The sequence below is a fragment of the Octopus bimaculoides genome, chromosome 15 (genome assembly GCF_046866305.1).
Source record: "Octopus bimaculoides isolate indiv1 chromosome 15, ASM4686630v1, whole genome shotgun sequence".
NCBI lineage: Eukaryota > Metazoa > Mollusca > Cephalopoda > Octopoda > Octopodidae > Octopus > Octopus bimaculoides.
The window spans coordinates 56,508,861-56,530,425 of record NC_142942.1 but is presented as its reverse complement, the minus strand read 5'-3'; the positions used below and the strand labels follow the sequence as shown (position 1 = coordinate 56,530,425).

At 37.8% G+C, this 21,565-nt stretch overlaps 2 protein-coding genes and 1 long non-coding RNA gene across 8 annotated transcripts in view; 1 reads left to right on the top strand and 2 right to left on the bottom strand.

The window, feature by feature from the left end:
* Window positions 1-8,842, bottom strand: part of LOC149132543 (uncharacterized) — a 10,220-nt gene extending 1,378 nt beyond the window's left edge. The window contains exons 1-9 of one of the 5 annotated variants that reach the window (XM_089363904.1): window positions 8,532-8,669; window positions 7,947-8,055; window positions 7,510-7,778; window positions 5,665-5,840; window positions 4,390-4,550; window positions 3,753-3,871; window positions 2,133-2,177; window positions 1,009-1,119; window positions 1-3 (exon numbers count right to left, since the gene is read on the bottom strand). The exon at window positions 1-3 is cut by the window's left edge and continues 1,378 nt beyond it. In XM_089363904.1, the coding sequence (XP_089220030.1) occupies window positions 1-3; window positions 1,009-1,119; window positions 2,133-2,177; window positions 3,753-3,871; window positions 4,390-4,550; window positions 5,665-5,840; window positions 7,510-7,572 (678 nt within the window). In that variant the 5' untranslated portion in view covers window positions 7,573-7,778; window positions 7,947-8,055; window positions 8,532-8,669. The other 4 variants (XM_089363905.1, XM_089363903.1, XM_089363907.1 and 1 more) reach the window with 4 other exon arrangements.
* Window positions 8,788-10,581, top strand: LOC149132542 (uncharacterized). Its single transcript, XR_016244481.1, has 2 exons — window positions 8,788-8,883; window positions 9,720-10,581. It is a non-coding gene; the product is annotated as an uncharacterized LOC149132542 (long non-coding RNA).
* Window positions 10,582-11,172: 591 nt separating this feature from the next.
* Window positions 11,173-21,266, bottom strand: LOC106881478 (5-cytosine rRNA methyltransferase NSUN4). 2 transcript variants are annotated; one of them, XM_014931877.3, is made up of 6 exons: window positions 17,390-21,266; window positions 13,428-13,986; window positions 12,502-12,633; window positions 12,041-12,189; window positions 11,668-11,792; window positions 11,173-11,468 (listed from the first exon to the last, which is right to left on the bottom strand). In XM_014931877.3, exons 1-6 carry the CDS (start codon window positions 17,840-17,842, stop codon window positions 11,192-11,194), a joined length of 1,695 nt encoding a protein of 564 aa, XP_014787363.2. In that variant the 5' UTR covers window positions 17,843-21,266; the 3' UTR covers window positions 11,173-11,191. The 2 variants fall into 2 exon arrangements, with proteins under 2 accessions (XP_014787363.2, XP_014787362.1); XM_014931876.3 differs by lacking the exon at window positions 17,390-21,266 and adding an exon at window positions 15,611-15,825.
* Between the last annotated feature and the right edge of the window lie 299 nt (window positions 21,267-21,565).

The window sequence follows — 21,565 nt, the reverse complement described above, 5'->3', positions numbered from 1 at the left end:
GATCTGATAAAAAATAAAATAAAAAACATAAATAAAAAAAAATAAATAAAATACATACATATATATATATATATATATATATGTATACTGGGTGCAGTGAATATATTGTCGTCTAAATTACGCAAAAAATGAAAATAACACTGACATTTCATTTTAACAGATACATTTACCAAAATTACATAAAAATACCTTGAAATGCTAACAAGTAAATTTATTCGATAAAATGGCCATTGGCTTCAACCATGGCCTCCAGACGACTTCAGAATCTCCTGCAACTCTTATGAATGATCTCCTTGTTTAAGTTGGTGAATGCTGCCATAATCCTTGCCTTCAGTTCATCTTTGGTGTTAAAAGGAGTTTTGTTGGTCGCTTGCTCAACTGTGCCTCACACATAATAATCAAGGGGGTTGCAGTCTGGGGAGTTAGGTGACCAGATGTCAGGGGTGATGTGGTTGCAGAAATTGTCTGACAACCATGACTGGGTTCTCCTGCTTGTGTGATATGGTGCAGAGTTCTGTTGCCAGACACAAGGTCTTCCAGCAGCGACCCTCTTGACCAAGGGCAGCATTCCCTGGGTCGAGGGAGTTCTTTAATATTCTCGCCCATTCAGCTATGCACATCTTGCTCCCGTTGATGTAGGAGCCCAGTTTTTCTAGGATCTTCCATGAGATTACGTGTGGAATCCACATGTAATGTCATGATGATGACGATGATAGTTCTCATCCCTAAAGGTGTAATTTTAAAGATTTAAAATTTGTCTCCCTCCATCAAATACACTTTATTCTTTAGCTTTCATACACCGATTGTGCCTGTAGATTATTTCCAAATCAAACTTTGAATATATTGGTTAGGAGTTCAATATCTCACCAACGAATTTATCTACTTGTGATTCTCAGTCGATAACAATCAGCATTGGTAGATGTCTGTGATTTCTTTATACAGAAATTAGAGTGAATGACAGTCAAAGACACAAAGAAGAAAGAACAACTAAATAATGGTAATAATTACCCTAGTGTGAGTAATAAGTTTTATGTTTTCCTGAGGGACGTAAGTGACTTGTGGTGACAACCGGTCTCTCGTATCAACAAGGATGGAATAGTTTGGCATCGTTTTCCAGTGCTGCAATGAAACAACAAAAGAATATTTTACAGCCTTACCAAAATCAAAGCTGAAATTTTCATTTAAGCTGTTTAGCTACCGACCCACCTGAATCTGTTTTAATCTTTTAATTGCAAAAGATGATGCAATTAATGTTAGATATCTACCAAAAATTAGAATTGGTATTTTCTGCAAGTCATGTTGCCTCAATAAACTTGACCCATCTCAACAGAAAATAGTTTTAAACATGACATTCCTCAATAATAATAATAATAATAATAATAATAATAATAATAATAATACTAAGATCATCATGTTGTGCACATGTGGTTGTGCTGCATGTGCCTGGTATACCCTTATCAGACGGGTAGTCAGGTTAGGTATACTCGGCTACATATATCTGTACCCCACTGTCCCTTTGATGGCATGCACTGCTCTCTCACCCAATAATAATAATAATAATCGTTTTCTACTAAAGGTACAAGGACTGAAATTTTGCAAGAGGGGACTAATTGATTACATTGACCCTAATGTGCAACTGGTATTTATTTTACTGACTCCAAAAGGATGAAAGGCAAAGTTAAGTCCAGTGACATTTGAACTTAGAACGTAAAGATGGACAAAATGCCATGAAGCAGTTTGTCTGGCATGCTCACCATTCTGCCAGCTCACCATGACACAATATCTTCAATCAGCAACCTAGCGATATTGTAAACAGTGTGGTCGATGCCAGTGACACCTGACTGGCTCCCATGCCGATGACACTTAAAAAGCACCATCCAAATGTGGTCGATGCCAGTGCCTCCTGACCGGCTCCTGTGCAGGTGGCATGCAAAAAAGCAGCCAATACACACTCAGAGTGGTTGGCATTAGGAAGGGCATCCAGCTGTAGAAACATTGCCAGATCAGACTGGAGCCTGGTGCAGCCCACTGACTTGCTGGACTTCAGTCAAACTATCCAACCCATGCCAGCATGGAAAGCGGACATTAAAAAAATTATGATGATGATGATGATGATGAAATGCAATACTCACAGATTTTGAAGTAGGATGATTCATTTCCAGCCAAGCTTCAGGTGCCTGAAAGAGAGAGAAAGATGTATATATATATATATATATATATATATATATATATATATATATATATGTATAGGCGCAGGAGTGGCTGTGTGGTAAGTAGCTAGGTTCAGTCCCACTGTGTGGCACCGTGGGCAAGTGTCTTCTACTATAGCCTCGGGCTGACCAAAACCTTGTGAGTGGATTTGGTAGACAGAAACTGAAAGAAGCCTGTTGTGTATATATATATATATGTGTATATATATACATATATGTATGTGTGTGTGTCTGTTTGTCACCCCAACATCGCTAGACAACTGATGCTGGTGCATTTATGTCCCCGCAACTTAGCAGTTCGGCAAAAGAGACCGATAGAATAAGTACTAGGTTTACAAAGAATAAGTCCTGGGGTTGATTTGCTCAACTAAAGGCGGTGCTCCAGCATGGCCGCAGTCAAATGACTGAAACAAGTATATATATATATATATAGAATGAGAGAGAGAGAGAGAGAGAGAGAGGGGAGCAATAAATATATAAATGACATTATCACCAAAGCCATCATTGTTTATGGCCAACCTTATATACAATTTCAGATTGATTTTCTACTAGAGACACTTATCATTTCGCAGCCCTCACTTAAATCATAATTTTGACATTTCTGAATATTAACTTTCTTCTTTGAAGATCAAAGTTCCATTTATTTATAATGTCTGCAACACAAATGAACCAAAGAAAAAACAGAACCGAGACAAGTGTTACTATGAGAGGTAGTTGAACCTGATGCAATCTTTTTCAGCATAACCATCAGACAGAGAGAAATTGCTTTTTGGCCAATGGCAACCAAACCTCTCCTAAGCCACACTTCCAATTTTAAAAAAAGGACATATTAAAGAATTTGGGGCATTGGCAAAATTTTGAAGTCACAGACACTGGACAGTATTTCTGTTCCAAAATGTGTGAGTTTGCAGGCATTGGCAAGGACTGCAGATAAATTAAGATATGGATGTAAACAAACAACACTGGCTGTTAAGCAATAGTGAGGACATACACACACACACACATTCGCATATGAGAGGGTGGTGAAGAGCTCCTCGCTTTAAGTGTGTCACGAAAGGCCTGGTCAGAGGCCCAACCTTCCAAGTTTTCATATAGGGCTTAGAAAAACTGAAGGACCTCTGCAATAAATGTGTGAATCTGGAAGGGGAAAATGTTGAATAAAATCAGAATTAACTGATCCTCCTGAATTTTCTTTTACCCAAAGCCAGGAACTTTTCAGCCCTCCCCTCTAACATATATGTGCACATAATTACATACATATAAACATACATACACACAGACATATATATATACACACACACACACACACACACACGATGGGCTTCCACACAGTTTTTGTCTCTCAGATTCACTCACAAGGCATTGATCGGCCCAGAACTATAGTAGAAAACACTTACTCAAGGTGTCATACAGAGGAATTGAACCTCAAACCACCAGATTTCAAAGTGAGATTCTTAACCACACAGCCATATCTGCCCCAATGAAAGAAAAATGAAACAGAAAGATGACAAAACAGAGGGTTTCACAAGGAATTGAACTTACGATTGCGACTTTATCCCAGCCTATTATGACACCACGGTAACCCCAGATTTTGTGCTTTATCACTTGACCAACTCGAAACTCAACATTGCTTGGTCGAGGGCTTCTTGGCTTTAAAGAGGCTGAAATTTGAACAGATTGAAATCTATGAAAATATCTCAGTTTTCAATCAAACAATTTGAAAATCAATACAAAGTTTCATTGCTGTTAATGTTGTTATGAGTTCAACAGGTTTATGATACAATATTATCTTTTCCTAAATATGGGACAGACACGGGTCTTGCCAACCACAGGGTTAAGTTCCAGTGCATGGCAGGCATTTTGGGCAAGCGCCTTCTACTATAGCCCAGGGCTAACCAAAGCCTTGGGAGTGGATTTAGTAGACAGAAACTGAAAGAAACCCATTGTGTACGTGTGTGTGTGTGTGTGTGTGTGTGTTGCTGTCTCCTTGTCTTCATATCACATGACAGTTGTAAACAAATGCTACCACCATGCAAACAGTGTCTAGTGTTTTCATAACAGAAAACACTTGCTCGAAGTGCCATGCAGTGGTAGTGAACCCAAGACCACACGGGTTGGGAAGTATGCTTCTCAATCAGCCAACCACCCCTGCGCATAAAAATATAAGCAAGAAACTTACTAGCAAAATAAGCTGGAGATTCTGCTTCAGATTCATCTTTATTTAATGGCTTTGAGGCTGGTAACTTTTTATTTACAGTTTCAAATAAATCATTGCACCATCGCTGCCAGGATTCCCAAGATAAATACTTTTGTCTGAAGACTGACACTGATTTCACAACACTAAACAGAAAAAAACGAACACAGAAAGCTTAGTATAGAAACAGCATGAATTCATTGTTGATACAGTTCTATATTTAAGAGATGAGGAACTGTGTACACTATTTACATTTGACAGATACTTGTCTTCCTCTTGTTTGTTGCTAACACAACGTTTCGGCTGATTCTAGATGTGGTGTGCAAGAGAGACAACTGTGCTGGTGTGGTCATGTGATGCATATGGATGAGGACAGCTGTGTGAAGTGTCACACCCTAACAGTGGAGGGAACCTGTGGCGGAGGTAGGCCCAGGAAGACCTAGGATGAAGTGGTGAAGCACAAGCTTTGAAAGCTGGGCCTCACAGAGCCAATGACAAGCAATCGAGACCTTTGGAGATATGCTGCGCTTGAGAAGACCCAGCAAGCCAAGTGAGACCATAGTCATGGGCAATGCTAGTGTCACATAACTGACCCCTTTAAGAATACCCTTCAATCGCTGGGCAATATGCTGTGCTTGAGAGGACCTGTTGAGTCAAGTGAAGTCGTTGTCGTGGCTGATGCCATTACCGCCTGTGCCAGTGGCACGTAAAACGCACCACTTGAGCATTGCCGATGCCAGTGCCACCAGACTGGCTCCCATGCCGATGGCACGTAAAAAGCACCCACTACACTCTTGGAGAGGTTGGCATTAGGAAGGGTACCCAGCTGTAGAAACCTTCCTAGATCAGATTGGAGTTTGGTGCAGCCTCCTGGCTTGCCAGTCCTCAGTCAAACAGACCAACCTATGCTAGCATGGAGAGCAGACATTAAATGATGATGCTGATTCCATGCTTGGCACCAGTAAAGCACAGATCTGGTGATGCTTACATTTCTTGTAGACATTCTGACCATTTGCTCTGCATTTTTCAAGAACTCCAAAATAAAAAGCATCTCTTACTTGAAAACCCAAGTAAGAGTTGGCAAGGGGGAAAACTATCTGACTGTAATAACCTGTCCCAAATAACTCCCTGTTTAAACACAGGCCAACATAAAAAAAAGGGATGTTAAATGAATGACAGAACAAAATGAAAGAAAGAAGTGAAAAGAAGGGCAAAACAAAAGAAAGAAAAAATAAAAATAAATAAAATGAAGTACTTTACTCTTGTAATTGATTGATTCTTTGGGATTCTGAGGTCGTTGAAATCCTTGTGATAAAATATTGGAAGGGTAACACCAACAGTAAAAGCCCAAGGTGGAACACAGCTATTCTTTGCAGAGGCATTTTCTGTGCCAATTGCTTCTCAGGTGAATCTGCCAAGAACTGAGCTTTGCAGGGCTGGGATGAAAAATTTTACTCAATCAAGCAATGATAAGATCAATAATTTTAAATATTCATTTTTGTTTTTAAATTTATCAAAAAAACAAAAACAAGAAAAAAACAAATAAGTTTGTATTTTAAAAAATCATAAAAGTTTTCTTTTTTAAATAAATTGAAAAGAAACATGGGTATTTTATCTATCAAAGGCACACGCATAGCTATATGGTTAAGAAGTTTGTTTTGAGGTTGAATGGTTTGGGTTCAATCCTATTGTATGGCATCTTGGGTAATGTGTCTTTGGCTACAACACTGAATGGACCAATGTCTTGTGAATGAAACTGTGCAAAAGTTTGCCCTGCATGCATACATGTGTGTGTGTGTTTGTATGTGTGAATGTAACATGTATGTGTCTGTCTCCATGTCAGTCTGTATGTTAACAGTTTGAAAAACAAACCCCTTTTATTCATGTCCTACCCTCCCCATGTTGCCCACCTCTCTCTGCCACTTCCCCCATATACTCTTGCAAATCCCTAACACCCCACCCACCCATACTCTTCCTGCAACCTGCCATTACTGTCTATATTGCAGATGCCTATCATTCATTCTCTTTCTCTCCCCTAAATGTGAGTAGCCATGTAGCTCCTTTACAACAACAACAACCTGCTCTACCCCCCAACTTCTTTCTTCCTTCCTTAACCCCCATCTAACATACAAATGTAGTACATTATTTACATTTGACGGCTATTTGTCCCCATCTTGTTTGTTGTTAACACACACATATATACATATATACTCACATATATATACACTTATATGAAATATATATAAATACACTTTTATATATATATATATATATATATATATATATACACACACACTATATATATACTTTAATTTAAAATGACGACGAAGTTGAAATGAAAAAAAAATGTCAACAAAAGTGTCGGAGAATTTGACGAAGGAGGACAAGATAGAAATAACGAAAGGAAAGACACAAGTAAACGAACGAAACTCAAATGTGTTTATATTTCTTTAGAGTCAATAAACAAATTCTTTAAATCAACAACTGCCACGTGTCAGAAATTTTTGCAGCGATTTTACATATTAATGGAAACGAATTAGATTTTCATCTTCGAATCGTTCTTAAGTTGTGTAAATTTCAACTGAAGAATTCTCTAAAGGAAAAAAAAAATGTTTTGTAATTTCGCCAGTATATACATGCGTTAACCGCACACACTCACACATACATACACACACACATATATATATAGAGAAAGATACGATTGTGTGTGTTTGCGTGTGTGCGGTGTTGGAGGCATCTGTCCAAAATGTCCCTTCGCACAGTGTGATTAATTTTTAATGGGGCGAAGAAATAAAAGAAGCCAACTTAAACTCATCAGCGAATTAACGCAGTCTTATCTTCGTCACGAAATAATCTAGTCTTCTGTTTTGAACTTTTATCAATAACTATTTCCCGACAGAGACCATCAGTTAATTTCTTCAGATTCCCTTCCGACGTGTTTTGATTAATTGACCATGCTATTCTAGAAATAGCCAGTCCAAAAGGGACTTCTTATGGTCAGGAAGCTTTTCGTTAGCATCAAATCAACAATGTGGTTTGTTATTGGAGGGACACCAAAATATAAAAAGCGAACGACTGAAAGTAGAACAAATAATAAATTCTTACTTGATATATCTGGAAACAGTTGGTAGAAAAACAAAATTGACTTTTTTTTAAATAAGGCACCATACGATGGATCGTTTGGGTTCGAAGATCTGAGCACAGCTATTAGGGGAACGGTGAAAAGTGTGAGACGAGGGCGGGTGTATATCGGGTATTTCGCCCTTCACGTTGCATCCAGATCATACCCACTGCCGGGCACTGCTTATATATTTGTCGTCCTGGTTACTCGAGATCAATATCAGATCGATGCAAGTTGAAGGAATGTCTACCACCTAAAAAAGAAAAACAATCGGGTACTAAGAGTTGAAACTTTTATGGAATGGTCATCTCCAACGTACGCACGTTATTCTAAACCTATTTGTCCACATTAGAAAACCAAAAGCAAATACTGGTATTTGTAATAACAATAACACGGAAAATACAAAATAAAAACAACTTACAAATTAAAACTAAGAGTTTCCAAAGTATCTAAATATGACAATAATCCGTGAAAACTGCCCAAAATAACTCAATTGATTTGGTGTTTTTGTCGTCCTACTTGTTTCGTTTCTAAGCAAATCATAAAAAGAATAAAGTTATCGAATTACATCTATTATTTTAAGATATTAGGAAAAAATGTAACAAACGAAGCAGTTCTTAATATAATTGATGAAACCAAAATATTGGCAAGAAGTAGTTCGCTCTTCTTTACATCGTTGCAATTGAAGGAATTCTTGATTTCCGTTTTCACCGATAAAAGAATCATGAAACGCGTGTGGCAAATGTTTACAAACACAGCAGTTTAATATGGTTTTGTTATACCAAGGAAGAACATGTTGACCAACACTTTATAATTAGATCTGTATACTGCCTCAATTATGCATTAACATCTAGCTATCGCGCATAAATTAAACTATTAACATATAATGTATACTTTATACTCACATATAAACAAGGATACATCTATGTGTGTCTATAGATTGACATGTATAATTAAAGAGTCTTGGCAAGAACGGAAAAATCAAATAATATAATGAATACTTCACCAATAACCAACTGCCACGACGCATGGAAACTAAAACAGAGGACAATAATAAATGCTGTGACGTTTACATTTGGAAATATGAAATCTGTATTTTGTTACAATGAACGAGAGAAGAAAGGAAAACTACGATAAAGGAAATTCAACCTACAAAGAAGGAAGCCCTGCGTTGAAATGAAGATAGTTTGGGTGGTCGTAGGTGTGAAGTTCTGACTGCTGTTTCTTGTTTTGTTTTTCTTTTTCTTTTCGCAAACCCCGCCCGTATTTGAACTCACGTCATTGCAGTGATGTTATTGTTATGATTGCCATTGACAAATCATTCCGAACTCACCATTTAGAGAACTCCGTTTAGCAAGGTAGATAATAATAGTAATAATAATAATAATAATAGTAATTCTTTCGACAAGGTTTACAAGGCCAGCGATTCGAAGAGAGACAGTAAGCCGATCACTTCGTTCCCTCCCCCCTCCAATATTCAATTGGTACTTTATTTTATTGACCTCGGGGTGTGAGGGTGGGGGGACCGGCAAAGTCGACGACCTCGACGGAATTTGAGCTCAGAATGTGAAGCCGGAAGAAATGTTAATAAGCATTTTGTCCGGTGCGGTAACGATTCTGCCAACTTGCCACCTTAATAATGCTTTCAAATTTTGGCACAAGGCCAGCAATTTTAGGGGAAGAGTAAGTCGATCGCATAGACTTCAGTACTCGACAGAGTTGTTCTATCGACCCTGAAAGGATGAAAGGCAAAGTCGACCGCGGCAGAATTTGAACTCACAACGTGAAGACGGATGAAATGCTTTGCTGCATTTCGTCCGGCGTGCTAACGATTCTGCCAGCTCACCGTCTTATTATTCAATAACACTTTCTACTATAAGCACAAGGCCTGGAATATTGGTGAGAGGGGAGGGGGTCACTCAATTACATCGACCAGTATCGAACTGGTATTTATTTTATCGACCCCGAAAGGTTGAAAACCAAAGTTGACACTGACGGTATTTGAACTCAAAACGTGGAGGAACCTCATGGTTCCGAGTTCAGTCCCACGACGTGGCACCTTCGGCAAGTGTCCTCTACTATAGCCTCGGGCCGACCAAAGCCTTGTGAGTGGATTTGGTAGACGGAAACTGAAAGAAGCCCGTCGTATATATATTTGTTTATTTAATCTTTTATCTGCTTTTATTCGTTTTAGTCATTGGACTGCGGCCATGCTGGGGCAGCTCTGAAGGTTTTAATCGAACAAATCGACCACGCCCCCAACACTTTATTTTTCAAGTCTTGTACTTTTTCATTCGGCCTCTTTAACCGAACCGCTACATTATGGGGACGTAAACAAACCAACTCCAAATGTCAAGTGACAGACACACACACACATCCATCTATTTGTGGAATGAAATAAGTTCAAAATTCCTTATTTATATTCAATTATCACTCAGGATTACCAAAACAGTTCGCCTACAGTGGATAAGAACTCAGAACCTGCTTGCTAGTAGTCTAGTATCATATCAACTAAGACGTGTGGTACCAAATTGCCAAACTTACAATTTTCAAGTTGTTGAATGTTACTTGTACGAGTCTGATGGTTCTAAATCATTCTTCTCAATGTCTACCATACAATAATCGTTATTCCATTATGTGAAACCTTAAATTTCCTAAAATTCTTCACTAATTGCACCCTTGTCAAAATCTGATTTTGGGGACGCGATACCAAGTGAAATGTGACAATGCTTACAAAGCACCGAAAGAGAACTATTAGAGTTCCCTCCCTTGAAGTAGGTAAGACAAATGATTTTCATTATAAGCATTCCGCCTCCAGATAGTTTTATGTTTAATTTTGCCGAGTTAAGGGGCATCTCGTATTAAATAATTAATTTCATTACAAATAAAAGAGGTTATATAATTATGACTGATCAAATTTGAATAGAAAAGTAAACTGAAAAATATTTCAATATTGACAACAAAATCTTGTAATCAAAAGATTGCAGTAAATTTTATGTTCCTGTGATTTGTAAGTAAATTCAAATAAATAACATTATTGTTTCTTCAATTTCAAAGGCATTAGTAAACTTCAAAAGTATGTAATAAGATTCCTCAATTTAATATTTCATTGGCGCTTATTTGTCTTTCCATCACCAAGGGTGTCAGTGTTAGAGATAAAAAAAAACTACGGAGTCGTGCCTGTGTGGTAAGTAGCTTGATATGAGATCACCATGTTGCGCACATATGGTTGTGTTGCATGTTCCTGGTGTACCCTTGTCAGACAGGTAGTCATGATGGGTATACTGGGTTTCGTATATTTTACTCCAGTGTCACTTTAACAGCATGCACTGCTCTCTCACTCAATTATAATCATAATAATAATAATAATAATCCTTTCTACTATAGGCACAAGGCCTGAAATTTTGGGGGAGGGGATTAGTCATTACATTGACCCCAGTGTTTCGCTGTTACTTAATTTATCGACCCCGAAAGGATGAAAGGCAAAGTCGACCTCGGCGGAATTTGAACTCAGAACATAGCGGCAGATGAAATACCACTAAGCATTTTGCCTGGTGCGCTAACGATTCTAACAGCTCACAACCTTTAATAATAATAATAGTAATAATAAATTTAAAAAAAAACACAAAAAAAAATTGAGAAAGCAATTTAGTTAAAAAAAAGCAGTTATGAAAGTCTTTTTATTTTACATATATACATTGGCCCAAAGTTTGAAGAGAGACAAGGAAGAACTAATTCTCCAAATCTGGTGCCACCATAAAATGAGAAAGTATCTCTGAAGCAACTAAATAGAGGCTGAAGGTCTTCCACTACAATGTCAATGTTTGAATTCTGCATCAGATAGTCATAAGCACTTTGAATGACACCATCGTTTTGAGCAAATGACAATGTACAAGTAGAATAGACAACAGATCCTCCAGGCTTGCAACTTTTAATTCCAGACCTGACAAAGAAAATAAAACCAAAATAAATATATATATATATATATATATATATATATTCAACTCTGTAATGTCTAAATTATCAATGTGCAGACAAAAATATTATACAATGGCATTCTTTGGTGTATTTAAGGGTGGGGAATATGTCTGATGGAAAAGAATAATGAAGGAAAAAAAAATTTCAATTTAGAAATTTCTTACACGAGTAGATTTCTCTGCTGCTCTGGCAGACTGATTCTTTCATCAATACGACCAGGTTTGAAAAGGTTGTTATCTTCGCTCAGCAAAACATGTCTATCAGTATTGCAAGGAACATCAACAAGCACCTGAAGTTATAGAAAACAAAAAGTCATTATATGAAGGTTGTTCCTGTGATTACTATCATCACAACATTCAATACCTGTTCATTTAATGCACAGGTGTTTTGAAAATTTAAATGATAAAAACAGAAACAAAGCGTAAGGAAGAATTATTACAGAAATAATGAAGAGAGAAGGAATAAGAATACAAAAAAACCCCAAAAAAAAGTCAAAGTGGTTTGTTTAAAAATAGAAAATGATGCAAATTCAAACACCTTATCAAAGACTGGATCGTTAAAATGGCAACCGTTATCCTTGAGAAATTCAAAGGAAAAGTTATTTTCAAAGTCACCAATGTAGAAGCGTAGCATATTCTTGAGATGACTCAAACGGGAATAGGAAATGTCATTGCAGACTATGTCTTCTGCAAATAAGAAAAGAATTTGTTCATTAAAAAAACAAAATAGAAATAAAAATGGTTTTTCCTTTTTACAAAGCTGCAAATATTTTTTATTCTTTACTTGTTTCGGTCATTAGACAAACTATTTTGCAAGGTCAACTATAGCCTAGATCGACATGCATGCACGAGGCACTACATAGAGAACATGACTTGTGCATATCTGTCTAATTTTTCAAAAATTACTGCGCATGTGCAGAATACCTAATCGGCAGCAAATACAAAAAAAATGCTGATTTTTCAGAAATTAGCCAAAAAACGAAATGTTCCACTACTTACTAATCAGTAATGTTTGTGAAATAGCCAATGTTTTCCCACCAGGAGCAGCACAAAGGTCAAGGACAGTGTCCTTGCGTTGAAGGTCAAGGGCAATAACAGGTAATATAGACGCAGCATCCAAAAGGAAATAATCTGAATGAAAGAAAGGAGAATGTATTGATTGATTTTGCATCATTGATTATTTACAGAAGCACAATTATGGTAGAGAAAAGACAAAATGAGAAGAAGTGTGACACAAGGATGTTCTTATATTTTGATTGAAACACTTTGAAATAATGAAATGTGCTCCCAGAAAAAAGTCATCACTTGGGTAAAACTTCTTCCGGTGCAACCTCCTGGCTTCCCAGATTCCAGTCAAACTGTCCAACCCATGCCAGCATGAAAAATGGACGTTAAACGATGATGATGACGTTCAATTGCTGCCACATTGGTATGCAGTTATTCTCTCCTAGTTTCTGTGACATTATCATCTATTCTGCTCTTTAGAACTTGGCAACTGCTCTATGGCTCAACTTAAATGCCTCAGTCACATCTGTGCTTCATATGGCACCAGCACCAATGTTATGCAAGGCAAGACCTCCACTGAGTAGGGGGTGTAGTAATGAGGCAGGCAGATTAAAGTATGACAGAGGGACAGGAACAGGTATCTTACTGTAGAGGAGATACGTGGAGATACCCCAGCTGGGAAAAGAGAAAAGCGATGGTGAGGATGAGAGGCCAATGTAGCGCTTCTCAAGGTATAAAAAGGTAAATAAATTGAAACTATGGCAGTTTATTTCAACAGAAATACAACAACAAATGTGGTTAGTGGGAAATTAGAAAGTAGGTGTTGATGGAACCAAAAGATAATAGCACTAATTCATTTAGAACAATTTCAGCAAATTCTTCAGTTTTTTTTTTATCCTTTCATTATGAATGCTTCTTACCTAAAAGACCAGTTTTATGAATCTTGGGAGATGGAAATGTGCTGGTATTTCCACGTTTAAAGCAGTAAACTTTCAGATGTTCTGGGAGAGCTGAAATACTACAAGGAACCACTTTTAGTGCAATGTTCTGTGGCATGTACACACTTTGTTCCAATTCTTCTTTCTTCTGAAGCTGTTTAGATGAATATACTTTCTTCACTGGTAAAAATGCAGTCAAATTAGTGCGATTCTGGTCTTCGAAATCTGAATCATCGGAACCAATAGTGTTCTCTACAATGGATTCTGAAATATCACTTATTTTGCTTCTCTCAACAGAATCTTCATGAAACTGAGGTTCTGTAGTCTTAGCACGCTGTATAATATCATGACAGCCAAGTCTCTCAAGAAACTTGGTGGTGTTTTCAACGAAGCTGAAGTTATTGACAAGAGCACAGTATTTATGATTTGAGAGGAGGGAAATCCGAATTGAAGGCCACAGTTTCCCATAAAGTGGTTTGTAGAACACATCAAAATATTCAAGGGCGCGGTCGCAGTGTGTTTTTTCTTTGTAGTGAGTTGCCTATAATGATAAAAAAACAAAAATATATATTTTTTTACTTGTTTCAGTCATTTGACTGCGGCCATGCTGGAGCACCGCCTTCAGTCGAGCGAATCGACCCCAGGACTTATTCTTTATAAGCCAAATACTTATTCTATCAGTCTCTTTTTACCAAACCGCTAAGTTATGGAGATGTAAACGCACCAGTATCGGTTGTCAAGCGATGTTGTGGGGGACAAACACTGACACACAAACATATACACACATACATATATATATGTATACGATGGGCTTCTTTCAGTTTCCGTCTACCAAATTCACACACAAGGCTTTGGTCGGCCCGAGGCTATAGTAGAAGACACTTGCCCAAATTGCCATGCAGTGGGACCCGGACCCATGTGGTTGGTAAGCAAGCTACTTACCACAAAGCCACTCCTGCACCTATAAATAAAATATATATATATATATATATATATATATATATATAGATATATATAGATAGATAGATAGACACAGAATTTTGGGCCTGTCAGAAGCCTACAAGCTCCTACGGCCAGAGCAAAGCTCGATTTCCATGATGCATAAAGCTACAAAAAGTACAACACTCCTCCACCCCGTCTCAGATACCCATTTTCATCCGTGGGGATTGAAGCAACGTGAAATGAAATATTTTGTTGCAAAAACACAACGCAGTGCCTGGTGTGAACCACCACCGCACGAACCTGAGACCAACACAATGCGCTTTCACTGCTCGCATACACACAATATCCCAACAGTAATTTTAGAGGGAGTGGTAAGTCGATCACATCGACACCAGTGCTTGACTGGTACTTACAATATCACACTAATAAAAAAATGTAAATGTGACATTGTATGTTTTTAATGGCTATAATGACTACTACGATGCAACCGTTTAATCGTAACACAAATTGATAATCAAACCCCTTGCCAAAGAATAGGGAGCTTCTTCAGAAACGTACCTCTCCGATATCGTTAGGGTTTAATGTAAGGGTGGCACTACTGAAATACAGAGGTCCCGATGCATCTACGTAACGATATGGAGGGGAGGTAAGGGACATCTTATAATCCTCACTAATTTACAAACAAGGACCTTAAATTCTAGCGGGCACCAGATTGGTTTGCTGGTAACTTTGCACGGACTAATTACACACTAATAAACTTATTTCGTTCATACGAATGTGCAAGTGGGTGCTGGAAAGTTCCTGCTTTTAAGGGTATCAAGGAAGGCCTGGTTTTGAGGCCCGATATTCGGTGTTCTTTTAAGGGCTTCGAAAGACTGAAGGGCAGCGGCAGTAAGTGTGTGAATCTAAGAGGGGAATATGTTGAATAAACTCATAATTAACTGATCATCCTGTATTTTCTTTTACCCAAATCCAAGGACTTTTCAGCACCCCCCGTACAAGTACCTGTATTTCAATTATCTAAGTAAATTTAATATTTGTTTAATTTATAGTGTTACCATCCCCAGTTCGAAAAACAATCAGGAATTCGGAATGGCTTTGGAATAATAAGTTCCGGATAATCAATGTTGTACTTATAGTTAAAAATTAATAAAGTTTCGTCAAATTTTGTAAACAAACGGTCAGCTAATTAAATACACACAAATACAGAAATGAATAAATACCCATTTCTTTTTATATCTAAATCGTCTCGGTTGAATCAATAAGTCTGTATATCGAGTCAGTGTTGTTTGGTGACACCGAAATATCGTTAACAACGAATTGGTGAACATATTCCTTTAGTTTCTTCTTCGCATGCCGTCAAGGACATGCGGTCGGAAGAGCGGAAGTTTGGCTGACACCGCAGTAACTGTTCAGCCGCCCTCTGTGATTGGTTAATAATTTATCGCTAACCTCCTCGTCTCCGCTAAAAGTACATGTCTCTTTCATGAAATATACAACAGCAGCAGACGGCGACAATCAATTTCGCCAAGGGAAACGAAATTGACGCAAAATAGTTTACAGATCTTGTTAAATTTTTTCCCCAACTACTTCAAATTGTCTCCAGACTATTTTCTAAGAATGTGATTTTCATCCTCAGCATGCTAAACTACAGTTTTTGAAAACAATTTGGTAAATATTTGAAAAACTTCAAGTACTTGGAAGAAAAAATTTAACAATATTTCTCGCCCCACCTTTTTTTTTTTTCTTTTCTTTTCTGGAGCAAAGATGGTGATCGGCAATTCAACTTTACTCAACGTCTTGCAAAAATTAAAAACTTCTGGTTACAATGAATTTCAAGTTATTGTTTTATTAAAGTTATGTTTATAGAAAATAAAAAGAAAAATTAATATCTATTTCCTTTCTGGTTAGTTGGCTGTCAGTATGGAAACCTGTCACATGCGTGTGTCTTTTTGTTTGTCCCACCATCACTTGCCAATCGGTATTGGTTTGTTTACGTTCTCATAACTCCGCTATTTGACAACAAAGTCTGATAGAATAGAAATAAGAGTGCCAGACTTAAAAAATATCTACTGGCTTTAATTTTTTTTTCACTAAACTTTCCAAGATAGTGCCCCTGCATGGTCACAGTGTAATGATTGAAACAAATAAAAGGTAAAGTCCGAGTGGTTGGCGGTCCCCTCCCCATTCCCTCACCCCTAAAAAGCATACAAATGAAGCGGGTTTAGAGTAATTCAGTCCTAAATTTGAACCAAGTTGTCTGTGCATTAACTTAGAGTAAATCTGATTCCATTAGGCAGGACAGGCCGACCAAGGTCACCTAAGCACACAAAATTCATCTTTAAGCTGAGACTCTGGAGCAGGGGTTCTCAACTATTTTTTATCTATGGACCCCTTTCATTACTATTTTATTCTGGTGGACCCCCGCCATAGCCATTCGATGTCTAAAAACTAGTTTTATAGATAATTCTTTCAAAGTTCTTAATTTGTTTATCACACATTAACTTCTATAGGTTGAACTATGTAAAATCTTAGAGAAAGAAAACCTATTGTTTCTTGCAATACACACATCTAAAGCAAATTTTTTTCAGAGCCTTTAAAATAGTATTGTGAATCCTCAATTTACTATATTGTGTGGACCCAACAAAAATCTTATATGAACCCCAGTTGAGAACCATTGGTCAAGAACAAAAAGATAGGAAAAACAGACAACTCTCCCAAGTCTTGATAAACTGTCTTGAAGTTGATACCAACAGGAAAGGGAAGTTATATTGGAAAACTTTGAACATTTGCAACAAACTTGCCTTTCAAGTGAGTTGGAAGTGAACCAAACCAAACCAAACCAAACATCAAGGCTTATACAACTGGTTTAAGACTGCATTAAAAGTTCCACGAAGACATTAAAACATGGGGAAAGAAGAATCACCATTCAGTGAAGGAACACAATTGTTGAAGGGTTGACAAAGAATGCTGGTAATGATCTCTTTGCAGAAAGTACTTACCATTCCGTTATGATTCCGGACAAAACCAAAAACTACAAGAGTAAGACCTGAGAGAGAACAGGCCAGAGTTGAGGTCCCCAATGCCCTATGCTCCACAAGAGTAAGACCTGAGAGAGAACAGGCCAGAGTTGAGGTCCCCAATGCCCTATGCTCCACAAGAGTAAGACCTGAGAGAGAACAGGCCAGAGTTGAGGTCCCCAATGCCCTATGCTCCACAAGAGTAAGACCTGAGAGAAAACAGGCCAGAGTTGAGGTCCCCAATGCCCTATGCTCCACAAGAGTAAGACCTGAGAGAGAACAGGCCAAAGTTGAGGTCCCCAATGCCCTATGCTCCACAAGAGTAAGACCTGAGAGAAAACAGGCCAGAGTTGAGGTCCCCAATGCCCTATGCTCCACATGAGCAAAGGACTGAAGTTGTAAGTAGTAGCATAAACATGAAGCATTGAAAAGCATGGCAACTTGCACATCTCTAGTGTCAGTGTTGCAGCCATCTACTGAAATATATCAAATCCATTCGGTACATTGAATTATTGTTTTAGTAACGAACTGGAAAGCCTGTATTTTTTATAATTGATGATTCATATTTATAGTGTTTGTTTGAATAGGCACTGTCTATTGTGTCCACCCATAAGGGGTATGAAGCATTTCATCACAACCATTTTTGTGTTGCCTATTTGATGTCACTCATTCAACACTTGACATCAGACACTTTAGTGGTTCACATGTTCTCTCCCTCACTGTCTGTCTGTCTTCTCATCTCTCTCTCTCTCTGTTTACATCTGTATCATATTTTTCTTATTGCCTACGAGGGGAAGTGTTTACGTCACTCATGTTCAATTAATTGATTGTAATATTTCTTTCTCTTTCCTTCTCTCTCTCCTTCATTCTATTGGTGTGTGCTTGTGTGAGAATGCGTATGCATGTGTGTATGTGTGCATGTGTGTGTGTGCATGTGTTTGTGTGCGTGTGTGTTTCATGGGTATTGTATACGTGTTTTACAACAGACACTTTCCTCTTACAAATGTACAGAGAATACAGATTGGAACATTAAGAGCACAAGAATAGACACATATCCATGTACATATGTCTATATTAAAGTATGACAAATTCAAATGGAAATGAATGAAAAAACATCAAGATTGATCCCCCCACCCCCCGTTTGTTGTCTTCTAGGCACCATCTGTTTGCATTTCATCGAGATATTAGTATATACTTATTTTGCTGATCATAAAGAGTTCAGTTCAAAACGATTATCTTTGTTCAATAAGCCACATCGTTAAGATGGCAAGCTAGCAGAAGCGTTAACACGACGGGCGAGATGCTTAGCGGTATTTCGTCTGTCTTTACGTTCTGAGTTCACATTCCAGTGAAGTTGACTTTGCCTTTCAGGGGTGATAAATCAAGTACCAGTTGTGTACTGGGGATCGATCTAACTGACTGGCCCACCCCGCAAAAATTTCGGGCCTTGTGCCTAGAGTAGAAAAGAATAAGCCATGTTGTTAGTTAAAGCTAAGCTACATCTTCATCTGAGAGATCGATATTAAATATTGAACTGCGTGTGATTCTTCCAAGTTTCTAGAGACTATTTTTGACTTATTTCAGTCATTGAACTGTGGTCATGCTGGAGCACTGCTTTGAATGGTTCAGTCAAATAAATCGATACCATACACTTTTATTTAATCGTCATTACAATATACATATTCAACATCTGAAAAATGAAGCCGAGAAAAGGACCCTGTCACAACATTGAAATCCTCTAAAACAAACGATTTTGTTTTGGTTTTGGAGGAGTAATGTCCCTTAGATCTATTCGTCTATAAACAAAATTGTGACTTCAGAGATTTGTATTTCTAAAATGCCACGTCTACCCAACAGTTTTGCTACGTGTCACAAGGAAGAGAGTTCTTTCATCAATTTATACCAGTCATTAAAAAAACAAACAAAAATCCAATGATACTAATGAATTAAAGAAGAATTACATCATTCAATCTTTCTGCAATAGTTTAAATAATGCGTTGAAATTAAAAAAAGAAAATGGAAAAAAATTTGAGGGGAGGGGGACATCAATTACAACTGCCCCACAGCTCAAGTAGTGCTTATTTTATCAACCCGATTATGCATGTATGGGATCTATTTTAAAACGGGGGCGCCAGTATTTTCTTAACGAAACACTTTGAAACTTGGGACACTGGTAGAATGTGTCATATAAAACATCTTATACTCTTAGTCTTCTTAACAAAAAAAAAAGGAATTCTCAAGTTATTCCATGTTAAAGTTGTCGTATTTCTGTAATTTCAACCAATCACTGACGTCTATTCAGCCCAATAGAGTTACTGCTGGGCGGTCATAAAAATGTTATTCCCTGTGACATATTTCATCCGGTTTAATCGTAATTTATACGCATATATTGTTTATATAATAAATTACGCTGTGTTATCTATGTGTGTAACAATTTTAGAGTTCGGATTCTAGAGTTCGGGTTAGTTTTAGGGTTAGGGTTACGGTTAACAGTCTAGTTAGGGTTAGGGGATTAATACGATATACACCGTTACAGCGCTAACTGTTTTCAACTGAATAGACGTCAGTGATTAGTAGAAATTATCAAAATAAGACAATTTTTTACATGAAATAAATTCGAATACAAAAATATTTTTCTGTTCTATAACACAAAATAGATAAGTATACGAAGTTTGAAAGTCTTTCAGTACCAAAAACACTACATAAAACATAAATGAAAACTGGCACCCCCGTTTTAAAATAGATCCCATGTATGTATGTACTTATGTGTCTCTGTTTGTCCCCTACCATGCCCGTAATTTAGCGGTTCGGTAAAAGGGACCGATAGCATAAGTACTAAGGTTACAAAGAAAAAGTCCGGAAGAAGAAGAAAATGGAGATGGTGAAGTTAATAAAAGTTTATTATGAACAAGAAATTGAACATTATCCCTTACAGCTGTTTCAGTTATACTCATGAATTTATTAATATCAAGTTCATATTTCTGAGCATAATATCTTGAGAGGGGGAAAATTTTACCCTTCGATGTTTTGTATGTTTGTCTATGGATTCATTATAGCTATAATAGCTTTGGTCGGCGCGAGGCTATAGTAAAAGACACTTGCCCAAGGTGCCACGCAGTGGTACTGAACCTGGAACCATGTGGTTGGGAAGCAAGCTTCTTACCACACAGCCACGCTTTGGATTGAGACCATGCTGCGGCAACTCCTTGAAGAGTTAAGTCAAACAAATCGATTGCAGAACTTATCTTTTAGGTCTCGTACTTTCCCTAGCGGTGACTTTTGCCGAACCGCTGCGTTACGGGAACGTAAGGAACCAACAGCAGTTGCCTAGCAGTGGCGGGGAGAAACAGAATCACAAAGATAAACACGCGCGCACACAAACACACACAATATATATATATCGTTGGCAGAACATAAATCCGAAAAAGAAGCACAATCTAAGTTATAGAGCAGTATATAATATAAACGTTAGAATAGGCCGGTTTATGGAATTACCTTTGGTTTCACGTCTAGAGAGGTAACTCGTTAAAGAGGCCCTAAACCAACAGGTTTTGGGACCTGATGATACGCCGTAAAGCAAAGCGCTTTATAGACTTGAAACCAAAAGTAATCCCATAAACCGGCCTTGGTTTGTTTCAGTTTTCGTCTACCAAATTCACACACAAGGCTTTGGGCTGCCTAAGGCTTTAGCATAAAGTATTAAACCAAGGTACCACGTAGTGGAATTGAACACGAAACCATGTGGTTGGGAAGCAAAACTCTCATCACACTGTGTGTGTGTTTGGAGAGAGAGAGAGAGAGAGAGCTGTCGAATGGACTTTATTCCAGTTGCCTTTTCTACAAAAGTTTGAGCTGTATAGGTTACCGAATATCATTCAGCATTGTAGGTATGACTGGGCTTTCTGCAAAGTTTCCTAAACGCTTGGGAGACATGTCAGTCTGCGAGGCTTTGAACTCGACACTGTGCTACCACGGAAATGTAAATAAGGACGAATGTCTAATGTAAAACTCACTGTTCACAACAGGCTTTCAGCCAGCGGATCGACAATCCTAATAATTCGGCCAAGCATACGGTTTAAACTTATAGAGGATCTAAGCTATGAAAGATAGAGGTTCTTGCTTAAGAAAAAAAAAATCGCCTACAGATCTCACAAAAAT